At 40.8% G+C, this 23858-nt stretch overlaps 1 protein-coding gene across 2 annotated transcripts in view; it reads left to right on the top strand.

The window, feature by feature from the left end:
• Positions 1–23858, top strand: part of SOBP (sine oculis binding protein homolog) — a 291131-nt gene that overhangs the window by 91629 nt on the left and 175644 nt on the right. For both annotated transcript variants that reach the window (XM_073675804.1, XM_073675805.1), the window contains 2 exons: positions 14027–14221; positions 22544–22695. In XM_073675804.1, the coding sequence (XP_073531905.1) occupies positions 14027–14221; positions 22544–22695 (347 nt within the window). The remainder of the gene's footprint in view (positions 1–14026; positions 14222–22543; positions 22696–23858) is intronic.

The following is a 23858-nucleotide window of genomic DNA, read 5'->3' on the forward strand; positions in this document are numbered from 1 at the left end:
CCTTGCAGATGTTAGCCCTTCCGCATACAACTCCTCCTCCTCTACTTCCTCCACCTCCTCTTGTGCCACCACCTGACTCTGAATTCTGTTTAACATGTGCTCCAGCATGTAAATCACCGGAATAGTCATGCTGATAATGGCATCATCAGCACTAAACATCTTCGTCGCCATTTCAAAACTGTGCAGAAGGGTGCATAGGTCCCTGATCTGAGACCACTCCTCCAGCGTGATTTGCCCCACCTCTGGATCTCGTTGGCCCAGGCTATACGTCAGAACGTATTGCACCAGGGCTTGTCGGTGCTGCCACAGTCGCTGCAACATGTGAAGAGTTGAATTCCACCGGGTAGGCACATCGCATTTTAGCCGGTGAAGTGGCAGGCCCAACGACTTCTGTAGAGATGTAAGTCGCTGAGCTGCGGGATGCGAACGGCGGAAGTGAGCACACAGCGACCGTGCCCTCTGCAGAAGGCCATCTAGTCTGGGATAGTGGGCTAAAAATTGCTGGACAACCAGGTTCAACACGTGAGCCATACAAGGCACGTGTGTGACATTGCCCCGGCGAAGGGCCGCACCCAGGTTTGCAGCATTGTCGCACACGGCCTTCCCTGGTTTCAGGTCCAGTGGAGACAGCCATTCATGAAATTGGGTCTCCAGAGCTGACCACAACTCCTCAGCTGTGTGACTCACATTTCCCAGACATTTCAAAGTAAAAACCGCCTGATGACGTTGAGCCCTACTGCCAGCATAGTAAGGAGGTGTGCAGGATCCCTTCTGCGCAGTTAGAAAGCTTGTGGCATGACCAGACAGGCTTTGGGTGCAGGTGGAAGACCGAGAGGAGGTTGAGGAGGCAGAAGCAGTGGAGGAACTTTGACATAAAGAGGATTGACGCACAACTCGTGGGGACGGCAAGACTTGGACAGCAGCCCCTTGTCCTGCTGTCACCATAGTTACCCAGTGCCCAGTCAGCGACATGTAACGCCCCTGTCCATGCCTACTCGTCCAAGTGTCTGTGGTGAAATGCACCCTGTCACACACAGAGTTTCTCAAAGAAGCGGTGATGTTGTGTGCGACATGCTGGTGGAGCGCAGGCACACCTTTCTTTGAGAAGTAGTGCCGACTGGGCATCTGGTACTGGGGCACTGCGACGGACATAAGGTCTCGAAAATCCTCTGTGTCCACCAGGCGGAAAGGCAGCATTTCTGTAGCCAAGAGCTTGCAGATGGTGAAATTCAACCTCTTAGCTTTCTCATGGCTAGGAGGAAATGGTCTTTTACTTGTCCACATCTGAGGGACCGAGGGCTGGCTATTGTGCTTAGACGGGGTTGATAAGGGTGTCCCCGGCAAACTGCCGGTCTGTGAGGAAGATGCAGGCGGACATGTTAGGTTGCCTTGATCCAAAGGTGGTGCTATCGATGTCGGACAGCGCTCAACACCAGCTGGTGTTACCACCTCCAAAGAAAATGATGACCTGCCAATCACGCTGGCTGTTGCGGGTAAAGAGGTGGCAGGTCTGCGCCCCAAAACAGGTGTGACTGCTGTCCCCCCAGTCACAGAGGATGAAGAGGCCGCGGATGCACAAGATATGGCAGACGGTGGTTGGCCCGGCCGGCTAGGCCGCATTGTAGCACACTGAGCTTCCCACTGCAACTTATGCTTCATGTCCATGTGCCGGTTCATGCATGAAGTACTCAAACTATGTATTTTTTGGCCTCTACTTAGCTTTTGCTGACAAATGTTACAGATAACACGAGTTGGGTCATCTTTATCGATCTGAAAAAATGCCCAGGCTATGCAAGGCTTAGCACCCATGCGACCTGAAGAGCCACCACGACTTGTGGTGAGAGGCAGAGTTGTGTTTGAGGATGCAGTTGTTGACGTGCTTCCAGTACTACGTCTCTGTCCAGGAAGGCGCAACCTGACCTCGTCGTCACTAGCATCTTCCTCCACCTCCTCTGCTGACCTCATCTCTTGGCTGACTGTGGGTTGACAGTAAGTGGGATCTCCAACCTCATCATCATCACCCTGTGTGTTATCACACCCGTCGTCCTCAGAGCCAACCTGTTCCTGCCCTGACAAAAAACTAAAGTTGTCGCTCCAATCAGGTATTTGAGTCTTATCATCGTCTTCCTCATTGTCTCCACCAACAGGAGTTACAGTTTGGGAATGAGGGTCTACATTATGGTCAGAACCTTCTGCGTCTGGTCCTGGATCCGACTCATAAAGATTCTGGGCATCAGTGCAGATCATTTCCTCGTCTGGATTCACAGAAGCGCTGGAGTCGACCTCTGATTCCCAGGCTATAGTATGAGTAAACAGCTCTGCAGACTCAACCATCTGTTCTACCTCATACTCAGACGGGCAGCTGGAGATTTGGGAGCTGTGAGGAAGCAAGTGCGATTTGGGTGACACCTTTGAGGACTGGAGTATTTGTGATGTTGAAGTTGATGTGGAGGAGAGCCCACTTAAAGGAGCACTTGATATCCGTTGAAGCACCTGCTGTTTTTGTGCCTCATCTGGAATTTGTAGCGATTGGCGTGGCCGTAAGAAAGGGATCTTATCACATTGTCCGCTAAAAGAAGTAGACACTTTAGTTTGGCTGGAAGATGGTCTTTCTTCTGCAGATGTTACTGTTGCTTTAACACCTACCCCACGGACACAACCTTTTTTCCCCTTCCCAACACGCCTATTCCCCTTTCCACCAGCAGCAGGCCTTTTTCCACTCATTTTGGTGGTTAACTAATTCACAACTCTGGAGTTGTTTGCACAAAAAAACAATGGATGGTAACCGAGCAGAGCTGAGTGGCCAAACTGTGGTATTAGGCCAAAACTATTGGCTGGGTTAGATGCAGAAAAAAATTATATTCAATTTGCAACCTGATGGAGGTCAGTATAGATGGACTAATACAACAAGTCCCACACACAGCTAGAAGCCCAATATTTTTTCAGAGGTAGATGCAGAAAAAAATATATTCAGTTTGCAACCTGATGGAGGTCAGTATAGATGGACTAATACAACAAGTCCCACATACAGCTAGAAGCCCAATATTTTTTCAGAGGTAGATGCAGAAAAAAATATATTCAGTTTGCAACCTGATGGAGGTCTGTATAGATGGATTAATAGAACAAGTCCCACACACAGCTAGAAGCCCAATATTTTTTCAGAGCTAGATGCAGAAAAAAATATATTCAGTTTGCAATCTGATGGAGGTCAGTATAGATGGACTAATACAACAAGTCCCACACACAGCTAGAAGCCCAATATTTTTTCAGAGGTAGATGCAGAAAAAAATTATATTCAGTTTGCAACCTGATGGAGGTCTGTATAGATGGATTAATAGAACAAGACCCACACACAGCTAGAAGCCCAATATTTTTTCAGAGGTAGATGCAGAAAAAAATATATTCAGTTTGCAACCTGATGGAGGTCAGTATAGATGGACTAATACAACAAGTCCCACACACAGCTAGAAGCCCAAATATTTTTTCAGAGGTACTGTAGATGCAGATAAAAATTATTTTTAATTTGCAACCTGATGGAGGTCAGTATAGATGGACTAACAGAGAAAGTCCCACACACTGCTAGAAGGCCAAATATTTTTTCAGAGCTAGATGCATACAAAAAATTATTTTGAATTTGCAACCTGATGGAGGTCAGTATAGGTGGACTAATAGAATAAGTCCCACACACTGCTAGAAGGCCAAATATTTTTTCAGAGCTAGATGCAGAAAAAAATTATATTCAGTTTGCAGCCTGATGGAGGTCTGTATAGATGGATTAATAGAACAAGACCCACACACAGCTAGAAGCCCAATATTTTTTCAGAGGTAGATGCAGAAAAAAATATATTCAGTTTGCAACCTGATGGAGGTCAGTATAGATGGACTAATAGAACAAGTCCCACACACAGCTAGAAGCCCAATATTTTTTCAGAGGTAGATGCAGAAAAAAATATATTCAGTTTGCAACCTGATGGAGGTCAGTATAGATGGACTAATACAACAAGTCCCACACACAGCTAGAAGCCCAAATATTTTTTCAGAGGTACTGTAGATGCAGATAAAAATTATTTTTAATTTGCAACCTGATGGAGGTCAGTATAGATGGACTAATAGAGAAAGTCCGACACACTACTAGAAGGCCAAATATTTTTTCAGAGCTAGATGCAGAAAAAAATTATATTCAGTTTGCAACCTGATGGAGGTCAGTATAGATGGATTAATAGAACAAGACCCACACACAGCTAGAAGCCCAATATTTTTTCAGAGGTAGATGCAGAAAAAAATATATTCAGTTTGCAACCTGATGGAGGTCAGTATAGATGGACTAACAGAGAAAGTCCGACACACTACTAGAAGGCCAAATATTTTTTCAGAGCTAGATGCAGAAAAAAATTATATTCAGTTTGCAACCTGATGGAGGTCTGTATAGATGGATTAATAGAACAAGACCCACACACAGCTAGAAGCCCAATATTTTTTCAGAGGTAGATGCAGAAAAAAATATAGGTCAGTATAGATGGACTAATAGAATGATGCTATGCCCAAAAGATTTTCCTTCACTAGGTGCAGTAAAAAAATTGGTATTCTATACACAGGTGGTATATCTTGCAACACATATAGGCTACTCCACTGACTAACACACTCTGCAATAGGCCAAAAAGGATTTGCTAGATTTAGCCAAATGCTATGAAAAAAACTTGCACAGCACTGGCACAGACCTGCCTGGCAAAAACTGATAGGAACTGATGTAACCTAGTCCTGAAAAGGACTCCAATTACAATTAGTCTTTACTCCCACAACCTATCTATTTAAGAGCACAGACCTGCCTGATAAAAGTCGTAGGAAATGCTGTAACCTAGTCCTTAAAAGGACTGCAATCACAACTATTCCCTACTCCCAAGCTATCTGTATATTTGTGCGAAAATTGGCTTGAAATTAACAAGGTATAGCGCACACAGCAACAGCGGTGCCGTCTAACACGCAGCTGCAGCAGTGAGAAAATGGTGGCGACGGGGAAAATGGCTTGGTCTTATAGGGCAAGGACATGTGACATACACTGCCAATGACACATGCCCTTGCTTGTGTGAAAAAAAGCACTTCGCTCCGTGTGTGCGCTGCTGATAGGCTGACAGATTGCACCTCCCCACTGTAAATGCGGGAAAGAGAAAAAAAAATGGAGATCTTAATTGTTCCTGCAGAGATCCATCCCCTGCCCCTCCCCCCGCCCCGCTGTACACTCAAACTGCGTATTAACATTAATTTTCATCATTACTGAGAAAAAATCCAGTTATGATTTTGGTGCACGAACAGTTATCGAACATAACCTCGAACAGCCGAATTTTTCTCAAATTGTTCGTGTTCGCCGAACGGCTCGAACACCGCCCAAAACAGCTCGAATTTGAGATTGGCGAACAGTTCGAGTAGAACAACGCTCATCTCTAAACCCTTCCACTAGATCATTAATAAATATATTAAATAATATAGGGCCCAAGACAGACCCTTGAGGCACCCCGCTAGTAACCCTGACACCCCCTGAGCTTACTCCATTGATAACCACCCTCTGCTTTCTATCACTCAGCCAGCTATTTACCCACTTGCACACATTATTCCCCAGACCAAGCATTCTCATTTTATATACCAACCTTTTGTGTGGCACGGTATCAAACGCTTTGGAGAAGTCAAGGTATACAACATCCACTGACTCTCCCCAGTCCAGCTGTGAGCTCACCTCCTCGTAGAAGGCGATCAGGTTTGTTTGGCAGGAGCGATCCCTCTTGAATCCATGTTGATATGGAGTTAGACAGTTATTATCATTAAGATATTCTACAATAGCATCTCTGAGAAATCCTTCAAACAATTTACCCACAACAGACGTTAAGCTGACTGGTCTATAGTTCCCAGGGTCACTATTAGACCCCTTTTTGAATATTGGTACCACATTTGCTTGGCGCCAGTCTAGTGGGACAGTCCCTGTCCATAAAGAGTGCTTGAATATAAGATACAGCGGCCTGTCTATCACATTACTTAATTCTTTTAGTACCCGGGGGTGTATGCCATCTGGGCCTGGTGACTTGTCTATTTTGATATTATTTAGGCGTTTCTGAACTTCCTCCTGGGTTAGGTGGGTGATATTTAGCGGAGGGTTTACTTTATCACTCTGCATTTCCTCCGATAAATTGTTTTCTTTTGTGAAAACAGTGGAGAAGAAGCTATTGAGTAGGTTTGCTTTACCCTCATCGCCCTCTATGATTTTACCCAGGTTATTTTTCAATGGGCCAACTCCATCAGTTTTAATCCTTTTACTGTTTATATAGTTAAAGAACAGTTTGGGATTCGTTTTACTTTCCTTGGCAATTAGTCTCTCTGTCTCCTCTTTTGCTATTCTTATTTGTTTCTTACAGATTTTGTTTTTTTCCCTATAAGATATTAGAGCTTCCTCACTGCCTTCTTGTTTAAGTTTACCGAAAGCCCTTTTTTTGTTTTTCATTGCCCTCTTGACTTCCTTATTTAGCCACATTGGCTTCCTCCTATTCCTAGCCCTTTTATTCCCATAAGGTATGTACCTTCTACAGTGACTATGTAGGACTGTTTTGAAAATTTCCCATTTTCTATCCGTGCTCCTATTACTGAAGATACTATCCCAGTCTATACGGTGAAGGGCATCTCTTAGCTAATCAAACTTTGCCCTCCTGAAGTTCAGTGTTTTTGTGACTCCCTTGCTGGGCACCCTACTGAAGCACATGTGGAATTGTATAATGTTGTGGTCACTATTTCCCAGGTGCCCCCCGACCTGCACCTCAGTTATTCTGTCTGGCCTGTTAGTTAATATTAAGTCTAAAAGGGCCGTCCCTCTAGTTGGTTCCTGCACAAGTTGTGACAAATAATTGTCTTTGATAATTGACAGAAACCTGTTTCCTTTCTGAGATCTACAGCTTTCGGTTTCCCAGTCTATATCGGGGTAGTTGAAGTCCCCCATAATAATCACCTCGTTATTTTTTGCTACTTCGTCTATTTGTCTCATTAATAGACTTTCCGTGACTTCTGCTATATTTGGTGGTTTATAACAGACTCCTATGATAATTTTATTATTGTTTTTTGCCCCATGTATCTCCACCCATAAGGACTCAACCTCCTCATTTCCCTCCCATACATCCTCCCATAATGTAGGCTTTAGACACGTCTTTACATATAAACAGACTCCACCCCCTTTCCGACTTCTTCGATCCCTTCTAAACAGACTGTAACCCTGTAAGTTAACTGCCCAGTCATAGCTTTCATCTAACCATGTCTCGGTTATTCCCACTATGTCATAGTTGCCTGTAGATATTTCTGCTTCCAGTTCATCCATCTTGTTTGTCAGGCTCCTGGCATTTGCTAGCATGCAGTTTACACAATTTTGTTTTGTTCCAATCTTCTCCCTGTGGATTGTATTAGAAATTTTCTTACCTCCCTTCCAAGTATCTTGTCTTGGACCTTCTTTGTCGCACTTCATATCTTTCATTAGTATGTTCTCTGGTTGCATGTTCGTGTCCGGCGTTTTTCTTCCCATCCCCTCTTCTTCTAGTTTAACGCCCTCCTGATGAGTGTTGCGAGTCTCCTGGCGAATGTGTGTTTCCCTGGTTTGTTGAGGTGTAGTCCGTCTCTGGCAAGGAGTCCGTCATAGAGGTAATTCACACCGTGGTCCAGGAATCCAAATCCTTGTTGTCTGCACCATCGTCTCAGCCAGTTGTTCACATCAAGGATCCTGTTCCATCTCCTGACGCCATGCCCGTCTACTGGAAGGATAGAAGAAAAAACTACCTGCGCATCCAGTTCTTTTACTTTCTTCCCCAATGCTTCAAAGTCCTTGCAGATTGTCGGTAGGTCCTTCTTTGCCGTGTCATTGGTGCCAACATGTATCAGAAGAAATGGGTGGACATCCTTGGAACTGATGAGCTTCGGTATCCTATCGGTAACATCCTTGATCTTCGCCCCTGGGAGTCAGCATACTTCTCTTGCGGTTATGTCCGGTCTGCAGATAGCTGCTTCTGTTCCTCTCAGTAGTGAGTCTCCCACCACCACCACTCTTCTTCCCTTCTTGGCTGTCCTTTTTCTTGTCGCTTCTGGGTGTTTCTGGGTGCTCTTTTCTTTTTTGCTTGCTGGTAGTTCCTCATCCTTAGGTGTGCCATCTTCGTCCTCCACAAGTCCTTGGAATCTGTTTCTCAGTTGTGTGGTTGGTGGTGTCTCCATGGTCTTCCTGCTTCTTTTGGTCACTTGCCTCCACTTGTCTGCCTCTGGAGGTTCTCTGATGCTTCCTTGACTTTCCGTGACCAATTCATTCTCAAACACTGCTTAAATCTGTCTACAAATCTGTCTCCCGTATTGATCATTCATTCTCAAACACTGCTTAAATCTGTCTACAAATCTGTCTCCCGTATTGATCATTCACTCTCAAACACTGCTTAAATCTGTCTACAAATCTGTTTGCAATGAAAAATCAAAATTCACTTGCAAACTATAGAGAGGGTAGAAGCTGGGGGGAAACAAAAGTAGAAAGACCCAAGGAGAGACTGTTGAGGCTTTTACGGCAGGGAGAAAACTGCAAAAAATGCAAGATACAAGTCATATCATGGCCTAAAATAGTTTTATTCATCACGTCCACAAAAATGCCAACTTATTGTAAAAAGGCACCTGAAAGTGTAATTACATTTGGCAGTGTAACTGAAGGTCCTTCTAAGCTAATCGTTAATTCAACATTTCTCATTTTCACGATAAGGCCTCATTCAGTCGTCTGATTTTTGCATACGAGGGCTATCTGTGTTTTTTACGGATAGCACTTGTACCCATAATAGTGAATGGTCTGAATGTGCCTATAATAGACCGAGTGGTCTGCGCAAAATCAAAGAGACATGTCCAATTTTGATCGGCATGTCAGATCAAAATTGGCAAGTATACGGGTCCGTGAAACAATCGGTCCGCACTCGGATGCCATCTGAGTGCGGTCTGATTTCCACGGACTGTTAGATAGGAGAAGGTGGAGAAAATTCTTTGTTTTCATGTATAAGAAAAACTAATGAGAATTGGACCAAACACTGATAAAACTGTGACTGAAATCACTGGTAAAACTCAGTCCGTTTTTCTCGTGCGTCAAAAAAACTGACTTCTGAATGAGCCTTAACTGTTACATCAATTGCTTTCTTCTTCCCTTTTATGAAAAATTTCAACACAATCACAAGTGACTAACACAAACCCCTTTCTAACTTACCAGTGAGTGTTAGAACCTAGTGTATTCGATTCTCAAAAGATGCAATTCTTAATTTAGGAAATATGATACACTAAAAAGGAAAAGTAATTTCTTTGAGAAAAGCACATGCTGTAAAATTATTGCTGCGGGACAAGAACAACAATTTGTAATGTTTCATTTCTTTCAGACGTTATCAACAATTTTATAGATTGCAGGTGTCATAGCCTGAAGATATCCCTGTTACTGGGGCATTTGCTGATAAAGTTTGTTTGCGCTAATATTTTGGCAGTTGTTACCTTTTCTGATGAAATAACAACAATGTATGACACTGTTGATTTTGGCTTACAACTAATGTAAAATACTGACCAAATACTGAACGTGTGAACGTGGCCTTTGTTTAAGAAAACACCCATTAGTAAAATGGCAATAAGGGTCCCTTATGCCTCCCTGACTATCAAAAGTCAGGTCTAAACTTCCAAGTTATGGGATCCCCGTATTCAGAGCGGAATCCCAGAACCCTCAATGGCCCCCTCGCTGTGAAAAAGCGAGATCTCATGTGTTATCCCGAAATCATGCTCTTTGCACTAGCCCTGTGCTGCCGTATACTTTACTACGCTGTTGCCGAACGGTAGCTTCTGTAATAATACCGTTGTTCTCGTTTAAAATTTTTTTCCTTGTCTTTTTTAAAGAGTGATAACTTTTTACATTCTCCACAAAGATAGCGGTATGAGGACTGTTTTTTTTCTGTGATGAGTTGTACTTTTGATTGACACTATTCATTTCACTATACAATGTACTGAGAAATGGGGAAAGAAGTCCAAGTGGCATTTTTGTTTTTCTTTAATGAGGTGTGATAACTGAAAAAAACACCTTTCTGGCATTTAGATTCCTTTTCTATTTATGACTTTTACCATAAAGGTTACCTAATTTTATATTTTGATATACCAGACTTTTGTGGACACGGCAGTACCAAATTTGTTTTCTTTTTAATGAAGAAGAAAAGGGTTAATTCTAATTTATTGTTTTATATTCTATAAACTTTGTTTTTATTTTTTACTTTACTTTTTTGTCTCTTTGGGGGACTCTTTAGGAGATCATCTGATTGCTCGTACCATATAGTGCTTGGATACTGTGTCCACTTAGCCTACTTATGACTTAAAAGATGGATGCAACTTTTTGTTGTTCTGAACCACAAATAACCAACGTCTACTACTGTGTTATTCGTTCCTCATTAACTTTCACCATTTTTCTGTGAAAGGCTTCAAACTTGTACATAAACCTTTGTAGCTTTTACAAAATTAAATATAGCTTAAAAAGTTCTTCCTTTTTTTGTATTGTAATCTATATTTCTACATAAACATCGTAAAACGTATAACTATGTTATGCTGCGCTACATAAAAAGTAAAGAAAAAACAACATATATTGATATACAAGTTACATTAATTTTCACTTACTGCAAGATGCTGTAATCTATGATAAAAAAAAAATAAACAAGGGGAAAAAATTGTTCAGTAAAAGCACCTGTGTAGACATAGCCCTAGTCTAACGGATACTTTAAAACTTTTTTAGAGGTGGGTTGACTGGTTAGTTTATGCTAGTATAAACTAGAACATGTGAAACATACATGTATCCAACACAGTAGACACAAAAACAGATTGATGGGGAGCCAACAGGGAAACCCCCATGGTAGAAATAAGTGGCACTTACCAGACAATTAGCATAAAATAGAGAAAAATTTGTAATGTATACAAAGCGTAAATATAAACTAGTAAATTAAGAATTAGTTACACAGGATAGATTACTAGGATTGGAATGCCAGAAAAACACTTGTTGCCTACCGAAAATGTAAAAGGGATACACGCTAAAGTAGCAGAGTATAACGGCTCACCCACAAAACACTCCCGAGGCGTGCTTCACAAATTCTTTGCCATTATGAGTGACTACTTGACAAATTACATAATAAAAAGTATTTACTGCAATGGCTTCCACCTAAAACTGGGCAAAACAGCATGTATAATAAAAAAAAAAAAAGAAACAAACACAAAACAAGAGTATAGAATCTTTAAAAAAAATTCAAGGTGACCAAGGTACAGTTATATAGTATATAAGTAGGGTAACAAGTTATTTGGGAAACATTGAACTAATTATTGAAGCAAAGGACCGTTGTTATATATATGTTTTTCTCAATAGCTGACATGAAATCAGAATAAACCTTTCCCGTTTTAGGTCAATTAGGATTACCATAATTTTTAATATTTGCCAAATGCCAGAATAATGAGAGAGAGAGAATGTTTTAAGGCATTTTTTGTTACGGGTGTGTCAGATGTGACAGACAGTCGCCCTGCAGTTGGTTGCAGGAGATCCCTTCGTTTGGCATTACAGACATCTTCTTAGCTGTCTCACTCTAGGACCCAGCGGCTACCTCCCTCCTGCTCTAATTAACAATCAGGCCTGGGTGTTTAAATACTTCCTGGTTGCTACACAGAGGTACCAGTGATATTCACATGACCCCTTGTGAAGGCTTGGAGCAAGTGCAGTTCTTACTTCCTCTCTGGTGCTAAGATAATGTGTGTGCCATCTCTCTGAAGTCGACTCAAGCTAAGTTACTTCGCCCGTGTCTGTCTCCCCTTGCTGACTTTAGTTGTCAGTGGGGATTGACTAGCGCTCATCCCCCCTTCTCTATCCAGGGCCAAGCGCTAGGGAAATACAGGGATAGGTTCCTGTGCAGCGATTGGTGAGGAACCAATATAGGGTCGGCAGGAGGAGACAGGGTGATTGCAGATCAGCCTAGGAAGTCTGCACTTCCCCATTTCCCTAGTGTCTGGGCTCCCTTCCCCTCATCCCTTCGTGTCGTACTTTGTCTTTCCTACACTGTGTGTGACATTTTTATTACTTACTGCAAAGTCAAAAGTTTAAATAAATTTCATTATTATTTGGTACCATTGCCCTTAAATTGAATGACTTGGGTCAAACGTACGGGGTATCCTTCCACAAGCTTCTCACAATAGTTGGTTGGAATTTGGGCCCATTCCTTCTGACAAAACTGGTGTAACTGACCCACGTTTGTAGGTCGCTTTACTTGTACCTGCCTTTTCAGCTTTTCCCATAAATTTTCAATAAGATTCAGATCAGGTCTTTGTGATGGCCACTCCAAATCATTGACTTTGTTATCCTTAAGCCACCTTGTTTCCATTTTAGCAGTATGCTTCGGGTCATTGTCCATTTGGAAGACCCATTTCCGCCCAAGCTTTAACTTCCTGGCTGCTGTCTTGAGATGTTGCTTCAGTATGGCCACATAATAATTTCTCACGATGCCATCTATTTTGTGAAGTGCACCAGTCCCATCTGCAGCAAACAACCCCACAACATGATGCTGCCACCTCTGTGTTTCACAGTTGGGATGGTGTTCTTAGACTTCCAAGCTTCTCCCTTTTCCTCCAAACATAGCGATTGTTGTTATGCCCAAAAAGTTAATTTTTAGTTTCATAAGACCACAGGACATGTCTCCAAAAATAAAGGTATTTTTTCTGTGCATTTGCAAACATTAATCTGGCTTTTTTATGTTTCTTTTGGAGTACTGGCTTCTTCCTAGAAGAGTGGCCTTTCAGCCCATGTTGATACAGTACTCGTTTCATTGTGGATATTGACACAATCTTACCAGCTTCCGCCATAATCTTCACAAGGTCTTTTGCTTTTGTCCTTGGGTTGAAATACACATGTCAGACCAAAGTATGTTCATCTCTGGGACACAGAACCCGTCTCCTTCCTGAGCGGTATGATGGCTGGACATTCCCATCTTGTTTGTAGTTGCTTATAATTGTTTGTACAGATGAACGAGGCACCTTCTGGTACCTTGAAATTGTACCCAAGGATGAGCCAGACTTGTGCAAGTCCACAATTCTCTTCCTGATATCTTGGCTGATTTCTTTAGACTTTCCTGTGATGCTACACAAAGAAGCAGTGTGTTTCAGGTGTGCATTAAAATACATTCACATGTGTGTCTCTAATTGTCTCTAGATGTTGCCAAAAAACCTATCAGAAGCATCCAAACACATGACATCATCATATGGGCAGTCCAGAATTGTTTAAAGGCATAGTAATCTTAGTGTATGTAAACTTTTGACTTTAAAACACAAGAACACAGTAAAACAAACATATAAAAATACTCTGTTGTAAAAAAGTAACAGTAAACAGTAAACAAGTGCCAGTAAAAAGGTGATAAAAAACAGGGTATTTAGTTGACACGTTTTTTGCAAAACATGTATACTAAGCCGCTCTACCAACGTCAAGGTAACCCACATCAGAGTAGTCCCTATCTGACGTATTTAAAAACTGATCATGTGTATAGTACCTAAATGAGCAGATCTGACAGGTAATGTCCATGTGGACACGCTGCAGAGGACGGCATTTATATGCATGTGCATGGGCCACAAGGGAGGGGTGGAGACCTCCCTAATTGTTTTTCTGTGTCCTTGTGTTTTCCAGTCTTTTGGTGGTGTGAACACTGTCCTACAGACTTATTCACTGTGTGCATGGCCCATGTGTTTGCATTCAAACTTTTGATTTTGCAGTAAGTAATAAAAATGGCTTAAAATATTCTCTCTCTCATCATTCTGGCATTTGGCAAATATTAAAAATTATGGTAATTCTAATTGACCTAAAATGGGAAAGGTTTATTCTGATTTCATGTCAGATATTGAGAAAACACGCATATGTGTCTGTTTATATAGTGTATGAAAACTTCTGGTTTCAACTGTATATACTGTATATATATATATTGAATTTGTTTTCTTTCCATTTCAGAAAATTCATTGCCAAAATCAAAATTATTAGAGGAAAGTGTTATCTCACCATTCAATGCAAATCTAAATTATCCAGGGCTTGCTGCAGGAAATGGGCTGACAGAACTACCAGCGGGATCAAAGGATCATGGAAACCATGGAAATATGCCAATTGTGGTACCTTTAATTCCTCCTCCTTTCATGAAACCACCAGGAGGTATAAAGTGACTTTATTTATATTTGTATTTGGGTGTTTGTAAAATATGATGGATTGTGTTGCTGTAATTAATATAAATGTCCATATGCTGTTGGAAATAGATAGACTCTTTAACAATTAAGCAGAAATTATATGAAATTTGAATATAAAAAAAAAAATCACTTGATAATTTAATTTGGGTACCTTCACATGGTAACTAGATTCAGCAGAAAAAAATCTGCTGTGGATCCTGCAGCAAATCAGTACTGAACCCACAGTACTGAATTTGTTGCATATTTTGCGACAGATTTGTCATGGGTTTCAAAGTGTTTATTCACAAGGAGCAGATATACTGTACTATAGATTTTTGCATGGATTTTTCCAATCAGAAAATCCATGATGTGTTTCAGCACCACCAACGTGGATAAGATTTGAATATGTCTCATCCACACGTTGCATAAAACATTAACGCTTGGTTCCAATATTATGCTGACAATTTTCACCGCACTTTAATTCTTTGTAGTGCGTAGTCTGAAATGCACAGTACACTTACAGATGAACCTGCAACTAATTTGCATGTAGCTTATGCATTTTATGCTGCAGATTCCTTGTAGAATTTGCTACAGATTTGCAGCAAATACCATGATGGATTTTTTTCTACTGAATTTACGGCCCGATTGGCATAAATGAACATGATGCAGATTTGAAATCCACACTGCAATATTATAAAGAGATTTTATATGCAACATGTGGGTGAGACTTGTTACAATCGTATCCACTTTTCTGGTACCGTAATAAACTGCGGAATCTACGCTTGGAAAATCCAGAAGATCCAAAATCTACAAACTATCATTCTGTAGGAACATACTGTGACAGTAAAAAAAATAGAATCAGAAAATGGCAGCAAAATGTTGTATCGTGAAACTAGTCTATTCATATCATATTTTCTTCTTTTTAATTTTTACACTGTAGATATATGGTAATACCAGTAATGTTTTAACCCCTTTACCACCTTGGGTTTTTCCATTTTTGTGTTTTTCGTTTTTTGCTCCCTGTCTTCTTAGAGCCATAACTTTTTTATTTTTCCATTAATATGATCATTTGAGGGCTCGTTTTTTGCGGGACGAGTTGTACTTTTGAACGACACTGTTGATTTTACCATATCTTGTACTGAAAAATGGGAATAAAATTGCAAGTGCCGTGAAATTGCAAAAAAGTGCAATTCCACAATTTTTTTTTTACCAACTTCAATAAATGCTAAAACCAAGACCTGCCATTATAATTCTCCAGGCCATTAAGAGTGCACAAATACCAAACATGTATAGGTTCTTTTTATTTAAGTGGTGAAAAAAAATTGCAAAGTTTGTAAAAATAAATAAATAAATTATGGCGCCATTTTCTGAGACCCTTAGCATTTACATTTTTTGGGATCTGGGGCCGGGTGAGGGCTTATTTTTTGCACGTTGAGCTGATGTTTTTGTTGATCCCATTTTGGTGTGGATTCTATGTTATGATCGCCCGTTATTGCATTTTATTTCAATGTTGCGGTGACCAAAAATTATAATGGCGTTTTGATTTTTTTTCTCGTTACACCATTTACCGATCGGATTAATTATTTTTATATATTGACAGATCAGGCATTTCTGAATGTAGTGATACCAAATATGTGTATTTTGGATTTTTTTTATTGTTTTATTTTAAATGGGGCAAAAGGGGGGTGATTTGAACTTTTATATTTTTTTATATTTTTAAAAAACTTTCTATTTCTACTTTTTACATTCTTCAATAGTCTCCATTGGAGACTTGGAGCTGCGATCTTCTGATCGCTTGTGTTACATATAACAGAGCGTCAGCCTTGCTATGTGTAACAAAAATGCTCATCTGCTGAGTGCTGACTATGGGGCGGCACTCATAGCATCCCGGCAATGACAACCACAGGGGTCTCCTGCAAACTCTGGGTTGTCATACTAACCCATCAGCACCCCGTGATCATGTGGCAGGGGCGCCAATGGGCGGGGCTAATGACACGCTTCAGACGCTATCATGTTAAATGCCGCTGTCAGAGATTGACAGCGGCATTTAACATGTTAACAGCCGTGGGTGGATCGCGATTCCACTCGTGGCTGTTAGGGGCACATGACAGCTGATAAAATCAGCTGTCATGTGCCTGAAAAGGTGCGAGCTCAGCGCCGGAGCCCGCACCAAAAAGGAGGAGGTGACCTATAACGTACCTATACGTCATAGGACGTAAAGGGGTTCATAGGAAAAACACATAGCTGTTACGGTATGTTTTTACTTTTTAAAAATCACTGATGAATTATAGTTGCAGCATCTCCAGCAGAAATCAGATGTGGGAGAAAAACTAGGGTAGTTAAACGACAGCAGTAAGCCGATAGCCACTCTTGCAGGCCTTGCATGAGAAGCTCTAGTGGGCTTTTGCCTCTGCAACCTGCACCCCCTGTCTGTTATAGCATGTCCTGCAACCAATTGTAAATATTACTGAGAGATGTAGCTACTAGATAGTGATAATATCACTTTCAACTTCATGTTGAGTCTTTTTTTTAAGTGAAATTTAATACATATTTTCCTCATTGGCAAACGCAAAAAGAAAAAGTAGCTTAAAGGGGCTGTCCGACTTTGGGGTACAAGTCTGCAGTCACTCTATGTGACTGCAGAATTGTGAATACTCACATCGCGCACATTGCGTGTAGTGAGGATTCTCCAGTGCCGGCGCCAAAAGCAGGTGGTAATGTGACTGCAACGATGCGATTTGCATACTTCGGGGCACATTCCAACTAAACGTGTCTGGCCTCATTCAATACACTTGCATTGAGCGAGGTTATCAACATCTAGTTGGCACGTGACCGCATCTATGCAAATCGCATACTTGTGGTCATGCTCCCGCTTGCTCCCGGCCCCGCTGGCACTGGAGACTACTCACAGGATGTGTGAGGATTCACAAGTCTGCAGTCACATAGAGTGACTGCAGACTTGTACCCCAAGGCTAGACAACACCTTTAACTTTTTCATTGACTTATAGAGGGAAAAGACAGTGCCAATGTTAGTCTCCAAACACTAACACTAACACTAACCAAACACTTTCCATGCATTTGATCCACTCATATTAAAAAGGTGTTAAGATTAATTAATTAATGAATAAAGTTAGAAGGCTGTGACCATCAGTATATGAGCAGAATTGAAAAGTTGCATGTATATAGGGTAACCCAAGCATAGTCATGCTCATCGCAACCCAACCAATACGATTTCTATATACTGACTGAAGTGGTCTCAACTGAGAAGTACATTATTATTGCCAACTTTAACGCCTTAGTCTTAACATTGAAAACTTTGCTACATGATAGATATTAGTATGTAATTTATAAGTTCATGCATTATCCATTGCAATATTTCTTATTTATTTATTGCAAGAAATTACATTTTTTCAAACATTTCAAATAAATGATGTACATCCAACATTAAAGTTTGTCAAAATGAAGCTTTTATTGCATAATAAGGTATCTTTTGCATGTTATCATGTAATGTATTTCCTTTTAGTTGGGCTTTTTGCCAAGACTTATAAAATGGTGTTCTTTTACACGGTTAGATGAGCGGGCACTTTATGGTGATTGGATCCTCGTTTCCTGTCTACCAAAATCTTTTTCCTTCTCTCATGACCTTCTATCTCTTACCAGTGACACCCCTTTCTCATGTCGTCTTATTCACACAGTCACAAAGTTACTATTCAATCTTCTGATATATTCAGTTTCTTCACATGTTCAACCTTGCTCTCATATCTCACTTATGTAGCTAAATTCTCACACTCTAGACTCGCTTATCTGGATGTGTAAATTTAGTTTTTGTTGAAGGACATGGATCATTATTGACTTATTTTACCTTCAGAAATGTCTCACCCTCCCCTCATACAACATTGCGCCTTCTTCTTGCATAAATAAAGAAAATGAGCACCTTTAAATCTCTATATTAAACCATTTAGACTATTATTAATCTATGCCAGTTGGTTTCATCTGAGCAAAGCTTGTATTAGAGCATCTAACATATCTGTTCTCCTAGCTTTCTTGGGTTCTTGCGTTGCAAGAAGTTCTGAAACTTTGCAAAGCACTTCATTCCTTTAAAAAAAATAATCTAAGTGGCTTTCAAACCCCTGCTTTTTCCCCAGTCTATTTGCCTGTCTTCAGCTGCATTGATAGCATAATATACTCATTTGGAGTACTGATGCTTGCAGTGAAAGGGTCAGCACTTCCTTCCTCTGAGTGCTCTGCTTATCCAAACAATCTCTTGCAGCAGGCTTGACAGACCTTCCCTGCCCCCTGTATAGTATTCTGTAATGGAAACAAAGTTAATGCTTCCATTACAGTATACAGGGGGGCAGTGAGGGATTGATTACTGACACATATTACAGACATTATTAATCTTACTGAAAGATAGAGCGCTGGCTGAGCTCACTAACTCTAATAACAAGCAAGCCTGCTGCAGGAGATTGTTCTGATAAGTAAAACACTGAGAAGAAGAAACAGGTGCTGCCCTTTCACTGCCAGCATCAGTACTCCAAATGAGTATGTTCTAATGTCAGTGCAGCTAAAAGCAAGCAAATGGACTGGGGAAAAGCATGGATGTGGAAGCTTCTTATATGCAAATACCATAATAAAGTTTGCAAAATTTCATAGCTTTTCATTCTGGACAAAATAATAAAAATAAATTAAATAATTTAAGTTTAGTTACTCTTTATGTCTAACATAAGATGTATATACAGTACATATATATCACCTACAGTGCCTTTAAAAAGTATTCATTTCCCGAGAACTTTTCCACATTTTTTTATGTTACACCCACAAACTTAAAAGTATTTTATTTGGATTTTATGTGATATAAAACACAAAGTAGCAAGTATTTGTGAAGTGTAAAGGCAATAATACATGGTTTTCTAATTATTTTAAAAATATAAATCTGAAATGTGGGACATGCATTTGTAGTCTGATACCCCTAAATAAAATCCTAAGTGACCATTTGCCTCCAGAAGTCACATTATTAGTAACTGAAGTCCATTTGTGTGAAATTTATTCTCAGTATGGCTACACCTTTTCTGTGAAGGCCTCAGAGGTTTTGCTTGAGAAGATTAGGGATCAAACAGCATCATGAAAACCTAGGAATACACCAGACAGGTCAGGGATAAAGTTGTGGAGAAAAGTAAAGCAGGGTTAGGTTATAAAACAAATAGGCCAAGCTCTTAACATTTCAAGGATCAATGTTCAATCCATCATCCAAAAATGGAAGGAGTATGGCACAACTGCAAACCTATCAAGACTTTGAAACCCACCTAAACTGACATCCCAAGCAAGGAGAACACTAATTAGAGAAGCAGCCAAGAGACCCATGGTCACTCAGGAGAAGCTGCAGAGTTCCACAGTTCAGGTGGGAGAATCTGTCCACAGGACTATTATTAGTTGCATACTTCACAGATCTTGCCTTTATAGAAGAGAAAGTAGAAAGCCATTTTTAAAAGCAAACCATAAAAAGTCCCATTTACCGTTTAAAAAAAAGCCATGTAGGTGATACATTTACCAAAGTAGAACTTTTTCGGCTAAATGCAAAACGCTATGTGTGGCGGAAAACTAACACTGCACATCAGCCTGAGAAGGCCATCCCCACCATCAATCATGTTGGTGGTAGCATCATGCTGTGGGGATGCTTTTCTTCAGAAGGGACAGGAAGCTTGTCAGAATTGACTCTATTTGTTTCAAAGAGGACACACTCATACCATGTTATTTCACACAATGTCACACCAATCTCAGTACCTGGCACTTGCCAGTTGTCAGTTTCTAGCACAGTCCTACTTAGATCACTGTTCCTTCCATTTAGGCCCTGCTTTCTAGAGTTTTGTCTGCCCTATGTCAGTGTTCTAGGAGCTTTGCCTCCACGTCTAGGTCACTTGATCTAAAGGGTTCTGCCTCTTTGTCACTGTTCTCTGACCCTCTGCCACTGATCCTGCATTTCAAGGGTTTGGTTTTCCAGAGCTCCATCTCTTATATGTACTTTTTCAGTTCTGTGCTCTCAACATCGGATGTTCAGACCATTGTTTAAGACCTCTCCACTGCAGACGATACTGGCCCACAGGGATCAAGCCCCAGAAAATTCTATATTTTTAACCACCTAGGCTGACAATACACCTCAGCAATCACAGGTCCATGACAACTCACATGGAGCACCCTCAGCCCCACCTACTTTTTAAACTATATCAATCCAGACAGCTAATGGTCAATTGCTAGCTCAGTCTTTGACTCACTCGCAAGGCCTCATTTAATAGATCCGCTAAACTGCCTTATGTTCTGAGGTCTGCACATGCTCTACCATCTTTTCTCTACAGCTTCTCCGAGGCCTTTATGTCAAGTCTCCTGATAGCTGCTACTCCACTTCAGTCAACAACCTTTCAGTCATCCTGCACCTATTGCAGAGGGACTAGCTGCTACTCCAAGTGACCATGGTTCCAAACTATCACTTTCTCAGACGAAGCACTCAAGTTTAGCACCACACATGGTAAACTGCACATTCCCTACTATCACCAATCCTCCTATCTATATAATCATTTCTCTGTCCTCCCCTCCTGAATCCAACCTGTCCTCCATGCCTACCTTGTGATTAAGGTACATGAAACAGGATAAATAGGCAGTCCATACTCTGCAACAATTTGAGGGGTAACAAATTTCACCCTTCTGACACACATTTAGCCTATGAGGCTCTATAGATGGAGTTTTGCTGTCAGAAACATAGAAAGGTAGAGTTGGAGAGGACCTCCAGGGTCATCTAGTCCAACCCCTGCTCAATACAGGATCCACTAAATCATCCCAGACTGATGTCTGTCCAGCCTCTCTTTGAAGACTTCCACTGAAGGAGAACTTGCCACCTCTCGTGGCAGCCTGTTCCACTCGTTAATCACCCTCTCTGTCAAAAAGTTTTTTCTAATATCTATGCTGTTGCCACATTTGAATTTGTTTGTCAGGATAAGTCCATGGGCAACCAAGTTTTAACACTTGGGGCTGTGAAACGTTGCTTCTAATTTTTGAAACATTTGAGGCAACATGATTAGATAAAATCTGTAACAAGTTGGATAGATAGGAACTATTTCTCATAGTTCATATAAACATTCATTTGATGATATGCTTTAAGGATGCCCAAGAATTACTATCTACGTCACTTCATACAGTGCAGCTGATTCAGCCTTCAGGGAGAACTTAAGAGTCGTGTCTAGTCGAGAACTTTAGTATGCCCTATTAATCAGTTTCCATTATATATTGTGACTTTCTGTCCAGAAAAAAAGCAGTCTTTTGTTAGGAATTGTAATTCTGTGCTCCCACCTGGAAATGGATCTGGTCCAGTGCTACGCTACTCTGGTCGCAGATGCCGCCATTGTCCTGAACTTGGAGGCAGAGCTACTACACATGCAGGGAAACCGTACCAATCTTATGAAGCATTGTGTTTTGGTGTTGTAGGATGTGTGAGGACGTGGGATGCCGTGTCTCACTGATTTCTCTGCTCAGGTAACATGGGACGCTGTGTTCTCCGATTGCCAGGCAACGCAGGACACTGCTGTGTCTGGCACTAAGCAGTGGCGGGATTGTGTGCATTCTGCTGTGCAAGCTGGCAGGGAGTGGTTGTCTGGGGATGATTGGGAGGTATTCAACACCTGATCATTAGGCGGGCTATTTAACCCTGTTCCCTGCTCAGTCCTTTGTCGTTTATCGCAGTTCCTATGTGCTGTGGTGGTGAGCAGTGCCATCAGTAGTGTTGCTATCTTTTCAGGGTTTTTCTCATTTTAATTTCTGACTACACTTCCTGGGGTTCTTGCAGAGGTTCTCACCTGGTTCTTAAATAGGCACCAACTGCATCACCAGACGCCAGCTCTCCGACGACAGTGGGCCTGGGAAGGGCTCTGCCAAGTCCCCCTTCCATTTACTGGGAGCTGGGTGAAGAGTAAAGGGTTTGCCTAGCTGGGCAGCTTGCTCCAAGTGCGTCTGTGGCTGCGCCTTTGCTGGTTTGGTGCCAGTCTTGCTGGGTCTCTCTTCGCCCAGATCTCCTGACACACATCTTTCCATATGTGGAGATATTATAAGGAGTCAGATATTCCTATACTAAGCTATTTTAGGAATACATGGAATTATGACCATTGCATTCACATATACTCAGTGCAGCTACTTTTAGTGGTCCTGTTCCTGTGTATCACTTTTATCTAGACTGTCATAGGCTATACTTGCCACTTTGCTACTGAAGAATGGATATATTTCCCAATTATAATTATACAAAACATGTCGTGTTTCCTTTATGCTACAGAGGATGATGTGTCAAATGTACAAATCATGTGCGCCTGGTGCCAGAAAGTGGGGATTAAGCGCTATTCCCTGAGCATGGGGAGCGAAGTGAAAAGCTTCTGCAGTGAAAAGTGCTTTGCAGCCTGCCGAAGAGCGTACTTCAAGAGAAACAAGGTAAGAAATACAATAAACACCACCCAAAAATCACCTAGGTATATTTTGCATGCTTGTATGTCACTGCAACAACAGACACATTTGCATGGTAAAATTTAATGTCGCAATATCATTGCCTTTGATTTTGCAACAACTTTACAAACATATTGAATACTTCCGCATGATTCATGCTTAGATTTCATGTCTTACAGGTTACATAATCTACATTTAAATTAGAATAATTTTATTAGCGCACATTTTCCATTATATTTACATTGCATTATTGTAACCTCATTCAGACAGATCAGATTAGGCTCTATTGTGCTGTAAATTTCATTTAGCAGAACAGCATAGGGATACAGGTGTCCCATTCAAAATATAGATACAGTGTCTTAATCCACATAATATTTCTAGCAGAATTGATGCAGTTCCAAAGCCTGCACTACTAGATAATAGTAGCTATATAATTTAGCTGTATATGCTGCCCAGAAGTCTGTACATGTATGGTAGTGCAATTTGTACATTTTCATTGTGTAGAATCCAAACAGAAAATCTACGACAAATCAACTGCTTCATTTTATGGAGCTGCATTTGGCATTCTGCTTATTTTCTATGGAACTAGCTTTAACGGTCAAGCTGTATATTTAAAGAAGCGCTTACTCCTCCTTGGAAACCTCATGAAGTAAAAGTAGACCAAATATAAACCTTTCTTATATATACACTGTGTTCCAAATTATTATGCAAATAATATTTTCTCCGATTTTCCCAAATTACCTATATGAATTGCAGTCATTGTGATTTTCCAGTCAAATAACTATTAGAGTACAATTGAAAGGTTTTTGTACAAACTGCCTATGATAACAGTATATTTAAAAAAAAAATAAAAAAACTTAAACTGCACTAAAAATGCATGTTCCAAATTATTATGCCAGCAGAGTTTTCAACCTTTTCATTTTAATAAAGAACAAAAAAATGGTTATTTTTGAAATTATAAGCATTAGCAGGTTATTACAAACTGAAATCAAACAGTTTTCAACTCAAAACTTTATTCTAGGTGATGTTACATTTGCACATAGGACCCCTTGTTCGAAAGGAGCTTCTGAACTCTCTGGTCCATTGAATTTGTCAGGTTTTGGATGGTTTCTGCTTCAATTGTTTTGCATGAGGACAGAATACCCTCCCAG

This window comes from Phyllobates terribilis, unplaced genomic scaffold, assembly GCF_046119375.1.
Source record: "Phyllobates terribilis strain yellow unplaced genomic scaffold, ASM4611937v1 Scaffold_3__8_contigs__length_932513732, whole genome shotgun sequence".
Classification (NCBI taxonomy): Eukaryota; Metazoa; Chordata; class Amphibia; order Anura; family Dendrobatidae; genus Phyllobates; species Phyllobates terribilis.